The sequence below is a fragment of the Pelophylax lessonae genome (genome assembly GCF_965119305.1).
Source record: "Pelophylax lessonae genome assembly, chromosome: 3".
In the NCBI taxonomy this organism is placed as follows: domain Eukaryota; kingdom Metazoa; phylum Chordata; class Amphibia; order Anura; family Ranidae; genus Pelophylax; species Pelophylax lessonae.
In genome coordinates, this window is record NC_138770.1 from 435944743 (window position 1) to 435962584 (window position 17842).

Here is a 17842-nt window from a genome sequence, read left to right on the forward strand (position 1 = left end):
GCAGACAGATACCGGCTGTCAGGGTTCTAGTCGTACCCGCCAGACGGCTAGGCGTGGCCACCCCACTGGTGCCTTTCAGAGGTATTGAACCTGTGTCCTTCTGGCTTCCCAGTCTGCAAACTAGCCTCTGAGCCACTTCAGGACTTTGGAGAACTCCTGTTTATTCCTGTATTGCCTGCAGCACTAGGGGGCTGGATTTCACCAGAGGCTCAGACCTGTCAGTAACTCTCCAGCTGTATTTGATACCTAATTAACAAGGTATAAGACACTGCCCCTCCCTAAGGGCAGTGTCCGTTCATTGATTCTGGTTTCCTGGTTTGGTTCCTGTTTGAGTTCCTGCATTCCTGTTTGTTTCCGGCATCTGACCCCTGGCTTCACCTGACGGTTCTCCTGCTCTAGTCCTTGCCTGTATTTGGACCTGGTTATCCTGAACAGCCCCCGTGCACAAACTCACAGGCCAGGTGGCTTCTTACCTGGTCACCCTGGTCTGTGTTTGTTTGCAAGGGTGAGCATAAATCTCTGCCTGAATGACTCCCAACAAAGGTAAGCCTTGACAGAATGAACTGACCAAACATGGAGTCAGCAGAGATGTGCAAGATGCTAACCCTGCAAGTGTCCAGCCTGGCCCAGACTGTTTCAGAGCTGCAGCGTGAAATTCTGTTACTTAAAGGCACAGTACGCCCAGTCTCGGAACCTGCATATTCAGAGCCGTTTGTTGTCATGCCTGAGAGATTCAATGGTAGTCGTGCTTCTTTCCAGTGCTTTAAGGTGGACTGCGAAATTTTATTTGCCTTAAAGCCTCGGACATATGCCAGTGACTTTATCAAGGTCCATGCGGCTATCAATCTGCTGTCTGGATGGATCAAGACATGGGCACACCAGATGTTGCTTGCTCAGAATCCGGTCCTTGATAGCTGGGTGTCCATCTTGACAGCATTGGACTCGCAGTGTAAGACCTCTAGAAAACCGTCTACTCCAAGGTCAGGTTTCAGAGAATCCAAGATACCCAGAGACAGGGAATACCAACACCACACGTCAATGTTGCCATCTTGTGAACCTGTTCATAGAGAAACTCCAGAGGTTTCCCATGTTCCTGCCGACTCTAAAGAACCCATGGAGATAGGTCTCATAAAGATAAAGACCAAATTGACACCTGATGAAAGAGACCGGAGGAGAGGCCGTGGTCTCTGCTTTTACTGTGGAGAAAGAGGGCACTTTATCTCTCTGTGCCCTACGCGCCCTCCTAGACCTCGGGCTCTCCATTTGGGTGCTGTTCAGTTATACCCAGTCAGCAATACACCTCTGTCTGTGAATTGCCAACATTGTTGTCACACAAGTTCATGTTCGTCTATGGCCAAAGGTACTCAGACCACTGTGATTGAAACCACCAATTTCCTTCAGGTACCTGATAACGTGACCTCTGTGACTCTTCTGTCTAAAGCCCCAGAAGAGGCAACGCTGTCTCCTAAAGATGCAGTTCTTATTAGTACCAACACTACTTCAAGCCTGCTCGAAGAAGATATACCACCAGACTGTACCTATGCTTCTGATGGTACTGTAGTCTGCAAAAAAGACTTGCGTTTATTTGAGGAGGCATTGCGTGCCAGACGCTCCACTCCTGCTGAGGAAAATGTTCACGCCCGGCGGGCGTCCCTAAAGGGGGGGTACTGTCAGGGTTCTAGTCGTACCCGCCAGACGGCTAGGCGTGGCCACCCCACTGGTTCCTTTCAGAGGTATTGAACCTGTGTCCTTCTGGCTTCCCAGTCTGCAAACTAGCCTCTGAGCCACTTCAGGACTTTGGAGAACTCCTGTTTATTCCTGTATTGCCTGCAGCACTAGGGGGCTGGATTTCACCAGAGGCTCAGACCTGTCAGTAACTCTCCAGCTGTATTTGATACCTAATTAACAAGGTATAAGACACTGCCCCTCCCTAAGGGCAGTGTCCGTTCATTGATTCTGGTTTCCTGGTTTGGTTCCTGTTGTTTGAGTTCCTGCATTCCTGTTTGTTTCCGGCATCTGACCCCTGGCTTCACCTAACGGTTCTCCTGCTCTAGTCCTTGCCTGTATTTGGACCTGGTTATCCTGAACAGCCCCCATGCACAAACTCACAGGCCAGGTGGCTTCTTACCTGGTCACCCTGGTCTGTGTTTGTTTGCAAGGGTGAGCATAAATCTCTGCCTGAATGACTCCCAACAAAGGTAAGCCTTGACACCGGCTTCAGTGTTGGGGATATGCACCGTTGTATGCCGGCAAGAGGGATCGAGTCACCGGCTTCAGAGGAGCGAGCACCGCACCGCCTCACTTAGCTCCTGCTTCCAGCGTCCTCACGGAGCCATCGCCAAACCACGCCCCCCCATGGGGATCATTTAGCTCCATATATTCTTGACTCGTGGGTTATGCTGCTCTTCCCAGGAGTACGACACTAGGCAGAAAAGGGGTTAACAAAAGTTAACAAAGCTTAACTACGCCTATAGGGCAGTCACAGGAGGTATACTCCCACTTCCTGCTTTAGGGTCTCAGTTTTTTTCTGCCTAGTCAGGAGTAAGGACCTAGCTCCTTGCTGGGATCTCTGGTCCTGGTATTTTTTCCTTTTAAACTGAATTTTTTTTTCCCTTTTATTATTTTCTGTTCCTTTGAGAACTACAATCAATTCAGTTACTGTGAGGCAGTCCCTGGAGGTATACTCCCACTTCTTGCTCTAGGATTTCAGTTTTGAAACAAGCAGTGTCAGAAGAATACATAACCCAACTCCACAGAGGGATGGGTGCTGTGTCTGTCAATGAACATCAGAGAAAAGGGATTTACGGTAAGACAAAAATCCAGTTCTCTCTTTTGTTCATTGATGGACATAGCGCCATATCTTCTTGACTTGTGGGATGTCCCAAAGCAGTGTCAACATGAGGGGTGAGAAGAACATAGCAATAAATATTAGGGATTAACAGATTATCGGCAAGGCCGATATGCACTTTCCCCGATATATCGGAATCGGCCTCGGAAGTTACCGACATTGCCGATATTGTGACGTCATTGTGTGTGTTGCTTCATGTGTCTCCGCGTGCTGGGCCTATAATTTGACACGTTCTGCCTTCTAAGACCGCCTCCCACTCCTCGGATAGTGTGTGCAGCTCCAGTCCGGTCACGGGGCCAGCCAACCACCCACAGGCCCCGGCCTCAGCCACCCACCACAGGGTGCCAGCCAGAAAGCCACAGGGGGGGTGGGGGGTGGGGTAGGGGGGCAGCCTCCAGCCATCGACCCACAACAGGGTGCCAGGCCAGCATCCAGCCACCCACCCCACAACAGGGTGCCAGCAGCCAGCCAGCCACCCACAGGGTGACACCAAGCCAGTCAGCCACCCACCACAGTGTTCCAGCAAGCCAGTTACCCACAACAGGCCAGGGTGAGTGACGCCAACCCCCCCCCCTCACATAGCCCCCCTTACATCAGAGATCCCCCACACAGAGCCCCCTTTACATCAGAAACCCCCCACACAGAGCTCCCCTTACATCTGAAACCCCCAACACAGAACCCCCCTTACATCTGAGACTCCACACACAAAGCCCCCCCTTACATAAGAGGCGCCCCACACAGTGCCTCCCCTTACATTTGATGCAGGAGAGAGCTTACTTACCTCAGTATGGAGGTTCACCACGAGGAGAAGGGGCGGGAGGAGGAGGAGAGGACGATCTCTCCTCTGGCATCCCTGCACAGAGGAGGGATCTGTCAGCGGCGACGGATCGGAGGCTGAGCTGTGTGTGAGATACACAGCTCAGCCCTGTAGCTATAAAAGACACAGGCCCAGTCGCACATCGGGAGGTAAGCGGCGGCCGCGGCTTATGTTAACCCTCTCCAGGCTGCGGTCGCCGCTTACCTCCCGCTGTGCGGCCTGATCATGTGCAAGCTGTGCTGGCCACACGGCGCCCCTGTTGCCCATGGCGCCCTGTGCGGCCGCACAGCTTGCACACCCCAAAGGCCGGCCCTGACGGTGACAAAGCAAATATGCAGGACTTCTGGGTGTGCTACACCCTTACCTTACTGCTGTAAGGTTACAGCATTTGAAAAGTATATTTTCCAACAATCCTGTGTTCATCCAAGGGGGATGCTGGGAGGGGGTTTAAAACTCCTTACGCCTTCCAGGGGTGAGGGGGGTATTTTGGTATCCTGTATACTCCCAGATGGGGGCAGACAAAGAAAAAGCTTCCTCTGGTGCAGTATTTCAATAGTTTATTTGTATAAAACAAAAATAGTAACTTACATTAAAGCTTCCATCAGCCGGTGCAAGGTTATGTCAGTAGCGAGCGGTCCGTGGTGCCGCACTTCCGCATTCAGCCTCTGCGTCTTTATGCGTATCGTCACTGCCACGTGACTTCTTCAGGGGCGTAATTACAGGGGTTGCAATTGCAACCAGGCCCCATGCTCCAGGGGCGGCGGGGGGGCAGCATGTAGAGAAATCACTTTCCTCCTATTTCCTCCTGTAGCTGGAGGAGGAAAATGGAGGAGATTGGTTCCTTTATATGCTGCCCCCCCCCCCACCGCCCCTCCTATCCAGTTCACTTGAGTTCTGCTGTCTCTGGACCCTGTGTGCTCCCCTGTCTCTCCCCCCACTGTGCTCCCTCCCCTCTCCTGTCGGCTGCTGCAGGGGATGTGTAACAATAGAGAACCAGGAAGGTGTCGGTAAATATGTAATTTACCAGCGCCTTCCTTTTCTGAATGGACAGAGTCTTAGTCAGTGACATTGTAAAAAAAAATAAAATACAATTATAAAAAAATAATACAATTAAATACCAAAAAATAAAAACTACTGAACCCATGTGTTTGTGAACTTCCAGGATTGCAAAGGTCACACATGCGACCGGGCCTGGCACTCCACCGCGAGGCCAAAAGACGGCAGGAAAGGGGCCCACTGCAGAACTTGTGAAAGGGTCCTGCTGCAGGACTGTAATAAAGGGCTCCGCAATGAGAGTAAAGGGCCCCAGGATCAGTGGGAAGAGCCCCAGGCTTGAAGGGAAGGTCCCCGGCCAGGGGTCTGAGGGGCCCTTCATGGTTTCTTGCACCAGGGCCCTGAAGGTTCTAGTTATGCCTCTGCTTGTCAGTTATCAATCACCTCCCTTATTGATTAGTCATGTATTCCCACATCTACTAATTAAAGAAATGAGATAGGGTGATTACCAGCGCTATGGAGCTTTCAGTACCTTAAATAGGTTAAAATATTGTGATGTAAGCTGCCTCCAACCTACCACTGAGGTAGTAAAAATGAAAAAAGGTGCACAATGTTGGGAATGGCGCTATCACTTAAAATATTCAATGGTAAAATTGTGTTGTGTGCGCATTAATAAAATAAACTGTATAAAAACATCCGTATTGGTAAGGTGCATATGGTGCATACAGTGCCTGTGCCCCTTTAAATACAAAGTGCTACGTGCTGGTTAAAATTCAATATATAGATAAAGCATGGGCTGTGTTTAGTGTACCATTACATATATCACATATATTTACAAGGTGCTGAGTGCTAATATAGCAATGAACCACGTGGGTGATAAAGTGCTTTTGAATAATGGATATGGCGCCTTTGGATCCCCACAGATAGCGCCGCTGCTTACCGCACACGTAAGGCAGATGACTCAGCTGTTCCCCGGTCACTAGAACACAAAAGAAGCCTCCATTGCGTAGTATATAGTAGTTGGATTAAGAGCAAGTAGCATCCACTCACATTTAGGGAGTTCACTATCAGCATAGGTGTTCGCCGCAATGCTTCCGCGTTCCAACGGCTCAAACCACCGTTACCGGAAGTGACGTATTGACGTAACAAACCCACGCCCTACACGTTTCGTAATACGACGTCATCTGGAGCGTGCCATCTAGCGCTACTCCCGGTCCTTTTATAGGCTGGGCTGCCGCCATTTATGTACACCCACTGAGAGTCAGACACGGCGGCCATCTTGGTGCACCTGCCACATAAAACTCGAGTGTAGTACAGCCTAATCGAATGTTTACTCATCATGTGAACTCCCTATTTGCTGTGTTCACCGTACATACAATACAAACATATTTATTACATATTAAAAAAGTACGGTCAAACACTTAATGATTAATTTGTTTAAAAACTTTTAATACAATGTGGTGCAATATTGGTGCGGAACAGTGATGTGCCCGATGCAATCGGGAGTGATATGCCCGATGCAATCGGGGGTGCTCCGATATTTAAGTGCTGCATAATAAGATAAATAACAAAGTGATCCAGTGGTGTGTTAAAAATTCTTCATGTTTATTAGTGAAGGGCCCACTTTTTCATGCAATTAGTGCTTATATCAAAAAAGTGCCCATACATGCAACGATAAAAATCGGTGAAATCGGTGAAAAAATCTTTTGTTGAAAAAATTCTTTAAAATTCAAGGACCTCTGAAGACATGTTTCCAAGGTAAAAAAATTTAAAATTATAAATTATTGACGAGTTTATGCAACCTTGGAAGCCATTGTAGAGTCTCTTCAACCTAAGGTTATATACTGAAAGTCCCATACTCCTACTGAGTATTATATGGATTTATGTTGTCCTTAGACTGATGAAAGTAAAAAAAGTCAAAGGTATATTAAATATTAGATGTTAAGAGATAAGTTAATTAGTTTAAAATATAAATGCCTCCAGGTAAGAAAGGAGGAAAAACGAGGAAAAATCAAGGGCAAAATACCAATGGTATGGGAAAGACTTTGAGGACTGGAAAAACGGCAATTGTCCAGTGTAGGCTCAACGTAGGCCTTGGGTATTAACCCAAAGCCAAATAGTAAGGCAAAAAGGGGTGTTACCAGCTTGAATGCAATAAAATTGTGAACATATAAAATATATATAAAATACATAAAATATGTGTAAAATCATTCCTTATACTGGTAAAAAGAGGGGGTAAAAAGAGTAAAAAAGGAGTAAAAAATCTCTTTTAAAAATCTGTGATGAAACAATTCAGATCAATGTCTATATTCAAGCCTTTTGGTTGGAGGGTCTGCATTAAATATATCCACTTTGTTTCATTCCTAGACACATTTACTCTTTTGTTGCTACCTCTCCAATCATTCTTTATCTTATCAATTGCATAGAAAACCATGCCTGTGGGATCCTGAGAATGATATTGCTTAAAATGCCTTGGCAGACTATGTTTGTCGAATCCTTTCCGGATGTTTTTTACATGTTCTCTAATACGGACGAACAAAGGTCTGGTGGTGCGGCCTACATATTGTAGCTTGCATGGACATTAGACTACGTAGGTTACATGGGTACTTGTACATGTTATTGTTTCTTTAATCTCAAATGTTCTTCCCGTACTTTGTGCCACAAAGGATGTGGTCTTTCTTCTTTTTTCTTTTGATGTCCTACAGGGTAGGCATTTTCCACATCTGAAAAAACCTTTGAGACTAGTTGGAAGATTTATTTTCTTTGGGGGGGTCGATAACATTATGCACTAGCCGATTCCTCAGACTGGGTGCTTTTCTGTAAAAAGAAGTTGGTTTTTGGGGGAGAATATCCTTTAATGTGGTGTCTGCTTTCAAAATGGGCCAGTGTTTCTTTATGATCTTTTCCAGGGCCTTATGTTGCGTGTTGAATCCTGTCAGGAAGGCAAATTCCGTGTTTTTGTTTTTATTCTTATTTCCTCTGCTTGATGAGTCACTTATTAGGTCTTCTCTTTTCATGTTCTCTACCATTTTCTTGATTTTGGTGAGTTCCCCTCGTTTGTATCCCTTCTCCACAAACCTGTCAATTAATATCTGGGCTTGCGTTTCGAAATCCCTAGGGTCACTACAATTTCTCTTAATCCTCATCAGCTGGCCTTTAGGGATGTTACCTAGCCACTTGGGGTGGTGGCAACTGCTTTTGGGAATGTACCCATTCCTATCGTTTTTTTTTGAAAAATGTCTTGCTAATTAGTTTTCCTTCCTTCTTGGATAATTCCAGATCCAGAAAAGCGATATGTTCAAAATGAAAATCTCCTGAGAAGGTGATGTCATATATGTTGGTGTTGATCTCATCAAAAAATTCTTGTAAGGACTTCGCATTTCCTCTCCAGACGATAATAATGTCGTCGATGTACCGACGGTAATATTTGAGATTGTTCCTGGGTACACTGAACACTTGTTCCTCCTCCCACTTCTGCATGAAAACGAGATTAAAGAAACAATAACATGTACAAGTACCCATGTAACCTACGTAGTCGAATGTCCATGCAAGCTACAATATGTAGGCCGCACCACCAGACCTTTGTTCGTCCGTATTAGAGAACATGTAAAAAACATCCGGAAAGGATTCGACAAACATAGTCTGCCAAGGCATTTTAAGCAATATCATTCTCAGGATCCCACAGGCATGGTTTTCTATGCAATTGATAAGATAAAGAATGATTGGAGAGGTAGCAACAAAAGAGTAAATGTGTCTAGGAACGAAACAAAGTGGATATATTTAATGCAGACCCTCCAACCAAAAGGTTTGAATATAGACATTGATCTGAATTGTTTCATCACAGATTTTTAAAAGAGATTTTTTACTCCTTTTTTACTCTTTTTACCCCCTCTTTTTACCAGTATAAGGAATGATTTTACACATATTTTATGTATTTTATATATATTTTATATGTTCACAATTTTATTGCATTCAAGCTGGTAACACCCCTTTTTGCCTTACTATTTGGCTTTGGGTTAATACCCAAGGCCTACGTTGAGCCTACACTGGACAATTGCCGTTTTTCCAGTCCTCAAAGTCTATCCCATACCATTGGTATTTTGCCCTCAATTTTTCCTCGTTTTTCCTCCTTTCTTACCTGGAGGCATATATATTTTAAACTAATTAACTTATCTCTTAACATCTAATATTTAATATACCTTTGACTTTTTTGACTTTCATCAGTCTAAGGACAACATAAATCCATATAATACTCAGTAGAAGTATGGGACTTTCAGTATATAACCTTAGGTTGAAGAGACTCTACAATGGCTTCCAAGGTTGCATAAACTCGTCAATTAATAATTTTAAATTGTTTTTACCTTGGAAACATGTCTTCAGAGGTCCTTGAATTTTAAAGAATTTTTTCAACAAAAGATTTTTTCACCGATTTCATCGTTACATGTATGGGCACTTTTTTGATATAAGCACTAATTGCATGAAAAAGTGGGCCCTTCACTAATAAACATGCAGAATTTTTAACACACCACTGGATCACTTTATTTATCTTATTATGCAGCACTTAAATATCGGAGCACCCCCGATTGCATCGGGCACATCACTCCCGATTGCATCGGGCACATCACTGTTCCACACCAATATTGCACCACATTGTATTAAAAGTTTTTAAACAAATTAATTATTAAGTGTTTGACCGTACTTTTTTAATATGTAATAAATATGTTTGTATTGTATGTACAGCGAACACAGCAAATAGGGAGTTCACATGATGAGTAAATATTTGATTAGGCTGTACTACACTGGAGTTTTACGTGGCAGGTGCACCAAGATGGCCGCCGTGTGTGACTCTCAGTGGGTGTACATAAATGGCGGCAGCCCAGCCTATAAAAGGACCGGGAGTAGCGTTAGATGGCACGCTCCAGATGACGTCGTATGACGAAACGCGTAGGCTGTGGTTTGTTACGTCAATACGTCACTTCCGGTAACGGTGGTTTGAGCCGTTGGAACGCGGAAGCATCGCGGCGAACACCTATGCTGATAGTGAACTCCCTAAATGTGAGTGGATGCTACTTGCTCTTAATCCAACTACTATATACTACGCAATGGAGGCTTCTTTTATGTTCTAGTGACCGGGGAACAGCTGAGTCATCTGCCTTACGTGTGCGGTAAGCAGCGGCGCTATCTGTGGAAATCCACAGGCGCCATATCCATTATTCAAAAGCACTTTATCACCCACGTGGTTCATTGCTATATTAGCACTCAGCACCTTGTTAACATATGTGATATATGTAATGGTACACTAAACACAGCCCATAATTAAAGAAATGGCTACAATTGTAGTTCATTATTCAAGTTAAGAGGGGTCAGTGTACTGAGGTTATAGATCCAATCCATCTTGACTCCTTTAGGAGGAAGGTATTATGATCTCTTCATGCAGGTAGGTTAAGGTGATAAATACTAGAGACTCACAAATCTTGTACAGAAGAGTCATGATATTGTTGAAAGTGTTCTGCCAAGGGTTTTTTTTTCCCTTTTTACCTAAAAGATCACAAAAGGGTTCTCTTTTTAAGGCACTTGATTATGTTTCCTATTACCTATGTGCATTTTTGTGCTGCGAGACCTGATCATACACAGCACTAAAGAAGTAGAGCAATTTATGAATGACTAGTTTTCTCAACATAGCTGCATACTGTATATTGCAATGGTTGCATTTGAACATGGCAGAAGGAGAGTTCATAAAACCAAGAGATAGTAAATACAACAAAAAAAAAATAAAAGCCCCTATGTACCAACATATCTTGAAGGGTGGTTGCCCATTTTACTACAAGGTTAGGCCCGTTTCCTGAAATTTTTGTCAGCCTTTGGGTCAACATCAGGACCAGCCAACGTTCCTCCCCAAGATGTCTTAATTTATTCCAGCGTGATCCATAATCTGTAACTACACCGTTGTTCTCCACATTCTTTTATCTTCTACTGTATATAATATCTGAGGGTTCTTATATATATATATCAGAATGGGCCTGGGTCTAAAGTGGTTTAGAAGAAGTACTGTATGTTCATACTGCTACTTTATAAACATCCCCCTTTATAGTTTGTTAGGTATGTGTTCTTTCACACAGAAACTATCAAGCAGGCAGTTGAATAAAATAATTCAACATGGTGATCACCTGTCAGCACAAATTATTGTAACAGAGAACAGTAGCAAAACATGTTTTTGAAGTTTTTTTGGCCAGGTGTATTAATCTAATGTATGAATATAGATTATGTGATGACAACTTCTAAATTAACTGTTACAGCAACAATGCATATCATATGCCGGAAAAAAAGACAAAGCAATACCTTTAAAAAAGCCCATGCAATCTTATGGAATCCTCTCTCTTTTACATGAAAATCAGAATTTGTGACTGTACCATCTTCACTGGCTACATCAAGAATCTGGAAACAAATTTTTTTGAAATTCAGAAAAGAGATATGCATCAAAACATTTTAAAAAATAATTTAACTTATGAAAATATGCTGAATTTACAAAATCCTAAACAAAACTTCCCTGTTTGGTTTAATTGAAGTACACCTATCATTTTGCAATTAGTAATATACTACCAAACATGGTTGGTAGTGATGATTGACACTACCCGCGTTTTCTTCTCTATTATAAAGGTTTTAGTGTGTCTACAGTGGTAATTTTAAGTTATGCTACCTCCTATATACAATCTTACTCAACTCCTTCCATTACCACTCAGAATATAAGTAAAGCCTCGCATCATATACAGTGCCTTGCCAAAGTATTCGGCCCCCTTGAACTTTGCGAAATTTTGCCACATTTCAGGCTTCAAACATAAAGATATAAAACTGTAATTTTTTGTGAAGAATCAACAACAAGTGGGACACAATAATGAAGTGGAACGAAATTTATTAGATATTTCAAACTTTGTTAACAAATAAAAAACTGAAAAATTGGGCGTGCAAAATTATTCAGCCCCTTTACTTTCAGTGCAGCAATCTCTCTCCAGAAGTTCAGTGAGGATCTCTGAATGATCCAATGTTGACCTAAATGACTAATGATGATAAATAGAATCCACCTGTGTGTAATCAAGTCTCCGTATAAATGCACCTGCACTGTGATAGTCTCAGAGGTCCGTTTAAAGCGCAGAGAGCATCATGAAGAACAAGGAACACACCAGGAAGGTCCGAGATACTGTTGTGGAGAACTTTAAAGCCGGATTTGGATACAAAAAGATTTCCCAAGCTTTAAACATCCCAAGGAGCACTGTGCAAGCGATAATATTGAAATGGAAGGAGTATCAGACCACTGCAAATCTACGAAGACCTGGCCGTCCCTCTAAACTTTCAGCTCATACAAGGAGAAGACTGATCAGAGATGCAGCCAAGAGGCCCATGATCACTCTGGATGAACTGCACAAATCTGGCCTTTATGGAAGAGTGGCAAGTTTCAGTCTCTCGATGTGAAAAACTGATAGAGACATACCCCAAGCGACTTACAGCTGTAATCGCAGCAAAAGGTGGCGCTACAAAGTATTAACTTAAGGGGGGCTGAATAATTTTGCACGCCCAATTTTTCAGTTTTTTATTTGTTAAAAAAGTTTGAAATATCCAATAAATTTCGTTCCACTTCATGATTGTGTCCCACTTGTTGTTGATTCTTCACAAAAAATTACAGTTTTATATCTTTATGTTTGAAGCCTGAAATGTGGCAAAATGTTGAAAAGTTCAAGGGGGCCGACACACACATTTCCATCTCTTTCATATGTGCATATTACCCTGGAAGCTGTATGACTTTTAAGAGGTGAATTTAAAATCACTTACAATATTATAAAATGCTTAAAGTAACTCCTTTCGTGGGGGAAATAAAATCAGCAAATAAAGAAAAAAACAATATAGCGTATACAATTGCAAATCATATTGTAATTGAATGTTAATAAAAATGACCTTTCCTTTTCAATCTGTAGCTGTTGTAATTTTCTGAAAGTGCAATGCAATATGGCTACCTGGAGCTGCTCTGTACACAGAATGTCTACTGACCACACCCCAGAAACATAATTTCCTGCTTGTGTGATTGGCTCACCGATTTTTCCCAGAAGTCTGCCTAAGATACAAGTCAGATTTCTGGCATCCCCTACAACAAAAATGTCATTTTTGGTGGGATACTCCCAATAGGAACACGTCTAAAGGGATGCAGGCCCAGCAGCTTTCCTCATTAGAGCCCTGCAGCTGCAACAGCTGACAGATAATTATGAAACCACTCCCATTTGACCCACTCAGCACAGAGGAACAATGATTTCTTCAGAATAACAAAAAGGTAGGAATCTGCAACAAAGTTTGTAAAAATCCCTGCAATGTACATCGATCACCCAGAGGGGAATGTTTTTTTTCTCAACAAAAAGGGAGTAAGGCCCCATTCACACTAGTGCGACTTGTCCCGCGATTTTGGACCGCAAAATCGCATGACAAGTCGTTTCCCATTATTTTCAATGAGCCCCATTCATATTAGTGCGTTTTGAAGTCGCACCGACTTCAAAGTAGTTCCTGCACTACTTTTCCATGATTTTAATGCGTTTTGAGGCATATAGACTTGCCATTGCTCTCAAAATCGCGGCAAAATCGCGGCAAAAAATCGCGCCGCGAAATCGCGGCAAAATCGCGGTAAAATTGCGTCGCATTAGTGTGAAAGGGGCCTTAAGCTTTAAATGACAGTCAGCCAGTCACTTATAGGTTTCCCCTGTCATTTTATAGTACTACTATGGTAGCATAAAAGGCTAGATAGAGACACAAAATAGCAGATAAACAGAAAACAGAGGCACTCAGCATTAGTAGGTTTCCAAACAAGAGCAGTTTATTCTGTTCAACGTTTCATTAAACTGCAGTCCATCTTTGTCAAGGCAACTGCGACTGTGATCCATTAAAATGTGGAACAGGAAAACTCTTCTTGAAAGGCATGCATAAAAGTGGTCCTTTACAAGCAGGCTCAGCAGGCCAAGCCTTTAACCACAAAATTCACTTTACATTTTCACATTAGAGTCATCCTAGAGACCTGGCAACGTACATTCTCCAGAGCATCAACACAAAATATCAGCAATGAAGAGCTGCAATTGTTCTAGGAGAACAGGGTCCTCAAACACAGAATCATATTCTCTATTCTCTTGTCTAATCCAGTTAGCAACACTCTGGCAATAAGAACATAGCTGCAATGGCTGACTGCAAGGCAGGATCAGGGAGAGCAAAGGATGCCTTTAATAGGGTTTCAAAATATCCAATCAACAGAGTCCTAAAAGAGATGCTTCTTGAGAGCAGAAATGGCAGGTTTCACTAACCGGGACCAACCATTTTTTCATAAACTCCTTATTAATAGGAGATAACTCTGCAAAGAGTTTGGAGGAAAGATTTCCTTGTCAGAATTTGGCCAATCCTCACCCAATACACAATTAACCCGTTTATGCAGAGGAAAAGCCTTTTGACTTCTTCAGCCATTTAGAGCCCATAGAAGCCTGTGGTGCTGGTGCTGTTAAGCAAAGGCTAGTTTGCAATAATTAACTGAGCTCACAGTAGAAAGCATATGGCGTGAAGTTTTAGCTTGTGTCTAATAAAATGCAAAAGGCAGAAATTCCTCTGCAGGACCCTCTCCTGTGTCCACCTCATCTCTCTCAATATCTTCCTCAAAGATAGGAGGATTAGGGTCTTACTCCTGAATAGATTTAGGTGGTGGATAGACAGAAAAGTGCTTTTGGGCACTGGAGCCCAAATGTTCCAGAAAGGCAGAGAGTTTCCAAAATAAATCAGACATAACTGCAGTGAAACCTGCCTTAGATAGGCAGCTTGTAGAATGCCTGAGAGGTTGCTGAAATTAGAGGAATGGAGTCAATATAGGACCTTGTCAAAAAATGATTTGCCTCTTTGGGTCCCTGAATGTGGTAAGCATATAGACCAGTACTCTTATTGTTCATTTAACTAAATAAAAACTTGATAGATAGAACATAACCCAAGAATATCAGCCTGCCGAGCATACCACCTTTTATTGGAATCTCCAAAACAAATAAACTCAAAGAACTTCAGCCAAAAGTAAAGCAAAAAAAAGTGTGCAGTTCTGGTACAAATGGAAGCACACCACAGGCTCACCACCAGTCGCTCAGTCCCATAATGGGTCAGGGCTCCTCCATGTAGTAGGGTGCTGGGCAAGGCCGCAGGGGTTCAGTAACAAGCGTCTCTGTTGCCAGAGGGATAACCTTGCGCACAACCTGTAAACCACTCCACTCCACTCCACTCAGTTACACAGGTGCTGATCCCTTTCTGCTGCCTTTCAAGACTCCCTTTGCTGCGGTTTAACCCCTTCAGGACCCAAAGTCCTTGTCGTCAGGATCTGGAGGTACTTCTCTCCCAAAACTAAACCTCCACAGTTCCAGGTCCCTAAAAAGAAGTTATAAATTCAAAGAGTACTGGCAATCAGTCCTCTCTTTCCAAATGGACTACATGGAACCCCCTTCCCTTGCATGGGTACTCAACCATCTTAAAAGAGACCACAACTCAAAATATTCAAATATTAGGGAAATAAACCTGCTGTTCAGGACACATTCCCACATTCCCAGTGTCCTGTACAGTAGATTATATATATACACACACACACACACACACACACACACACACACACACACACACAATCTCACAAAACTGAGTACACCCACTACATTTTTGTAAATAATTTATTACACCTTTTCATGTGACAACACTGAAGAAATGACACTTTGCTACAATGTAAAGTAGTGAGTGCACAGCTTGTATAACAGGGTAAATTTGCTGTCCCCTCAAAATAACTCAACACACAGCCTGTCTAAACCGCTGGCAACAAAAGTGAGTAAACCCCTAGGTTAAAATTTCCAAATTGGGCCCAACGTGTCAATAGTTTGTGTGGCCACCCTTATTTTCCAGCAATGCCTTAACCCTCTTGGGCATGGAGTTCACCAGAGCTTCACATGTTGCCACTGGTGCCCTATTCCACTCCTGCATGACAACATCACAGAGCTGGTGGATGTTAGAGAGCTTGAGCTTCTTCATCTTCCGTATGAGAATGCCCCACAGATGTTTAATAGGGTATAGGTCTGGAGACATGCTTGGCCAGTCCATCACCTTTACCCTGAGCTTCTTTAGCAAGGCAGTGGTCGTCTTGGAGGTGTGTTTGGGGTCGTTCTGTTGGAATACTGCCCTGCGGCCCAGTCTCCAAAGGGAGGGGATTATGCTCTGCTTCAGTATGTCACAGTACATGTTGGCATTCATGGTTCCTTCAATGAACTGAAGCTCTCCAGTGCGGGCAGCACTCATGCAGCTCCAGACCAGGATACTGATACTCCCACCACCATGCTTGAATGTAGGCAAGACACACTTGTCTTTGTACTCCTCACCTGGTTGCCGCCTTACACCCTTGACGCCATCTGAACCAAATAAGTTTATCTTGGTATCATCAGACCACAGGACAGGATTCCAGTAATCCATGTCCTTAGTCTGCATGTCTTCAGCAAACGGTTTGCGGACTTTCTTGTGCATCATCTTTAGAAGAGGCTTCCTTCTGGGACGACAGCCATGGAGACCAATTTGATGCAGTGTGCCGCGTAAGGTCTGAGCACTGACAGGCTGACCCCCCACCCCTTCAACCTTTGCAGCACTCGTACGTCTATTTCCCATAGACAACCTCTGGATATGACGCTGAGCATGTGCACTCTTCTTTGGTTGATCATGGCGAGGCCTGTTCTGAGTGGAACCTGTCCAGGCTGGCTACAAAAAGTGTTTAAAAGCTGTGATACTTGCCAAAGGGGGCAGTACAAGATATTAACTCTGCAGGGTGCCCAAACTTTTGCAGACGCCATTTTTTTTTCTGTTATTTTGAAAGTGTAAATGATGGAAATAAAATCTAACTTTTGTTGACATATTATAAGAATGTCTAATCTGTAATTTGATGCCTTTTGGAGATTTTTCCATCTTTCCTTGGCTTCTTTATGCACATCAATACAAATTTTTACCTGGGGTGCCCAAACTTTCGATCCCCACTGTATATGGTCTTGGCCACTGTGATGCCGCTCAGTTTCAGGGTCTTGGCAATCTTCTTATAGCCTAGGCCATCTTTATGTAGAGCAAGAATTCTTTTTTTCAGATCCTCAGAGAGTTATTTGCCATGTGGTGCCGTGTTGAACTTCCAGTGACCAGTATGAGAGAGTGAGAGCGACAACACCAAATTTAACACACCTGCTCTACATTCACACCTGAGACCTTGTAACACTAATGAGTCACATGACACCAGGGAGGGAAAATGGCTAATTGGGCTCAATTTGGACATTTTCACTTAGGGATGTACTCACTTTTGTTGCCAGCGGTTTAGACATTAGTGGCTGTGTGCGGAGTTATTTTGAGAGGGTAGCAAATTTGCACTGTTCTACAAGCTGTAAACTCCCTACTTTACATTGAAGCAAAAAGTGTAATTTCTTCTGTGTTGTCACATGAAAAAAAATAGAATATATTTACAAAAATGTGAGAGGTGTACGCACTTTTTGTGAGATAATGTACATGTACACACATATATATATATATATATATATATATTGTGACAGGAAGTCAGGTAAATCTGGGAATGTAGTCACTGAGAGGAGACACATTCCCACCTGCTTTGAAAAGTTCACTAATTATTATAGGGTGTCGGCTGCCAAAGGCAGCAGGAAGGTGTAAGGAGGTTGAAAGGCCTTCAGCTGTTCGGAATGAGGAAATTAAGGCCTCTATAATTTGTCCAAAGAAAGTTTATGCATTGCTGCCTCCTGTCGCTGTGTGAGCTGGGAAGAGGAGGACAGACATACGTGTACCTCCCGACGCCGTGTGGGCATGGGAGAAAGACTGCTGCCTCCTGTCGCTGTGTGAGCTGGGAAGAGGAGGACAGACATACGTGTACCTCCCGACGCCGTGTGGGCATGGGAGAAGGACTGCTGCCGCCTGTCGCCGTGTGGGCTGGGAGAGGGGGACAGTCGGATGTGTGCCTCCCGACAAGCTGGTGAGCATGAGAGAAGACCCCCTAAAGCGATGTGAAGCTAAGGAGGGTAACCAAGTGTGAAGACGTCTCAAAGGTGAGGACATGGACTGTTTTGCTACGTGGAAAGAAAACAAAGGGACATGTTCCATGTGAAGAGTGTGAAGAG

At 43.5% G+C, this 17842-nt stretch overlaps 1 protein-coding gene across 1 annotated transcript in view; it reads right to left on the minus strand.

The window, feature by feature from the left end:
- Positions 1–17842, minus strand: part of AHI1 (Abelson helper integration site 1) — a gene marked incomplete at its 5' end in the record, with an annotated part of 647577 nt that overhangs the window by 507139 nt on the left and 122596 nt on the right. Inside the window, 1 exon segment of the mRNA XM_082249437.1 lies at positions 10998–11093. Within this exon segment, the coding sequence (XP_082105563.1) occupies positions 10998–11093 (96 nt within the window).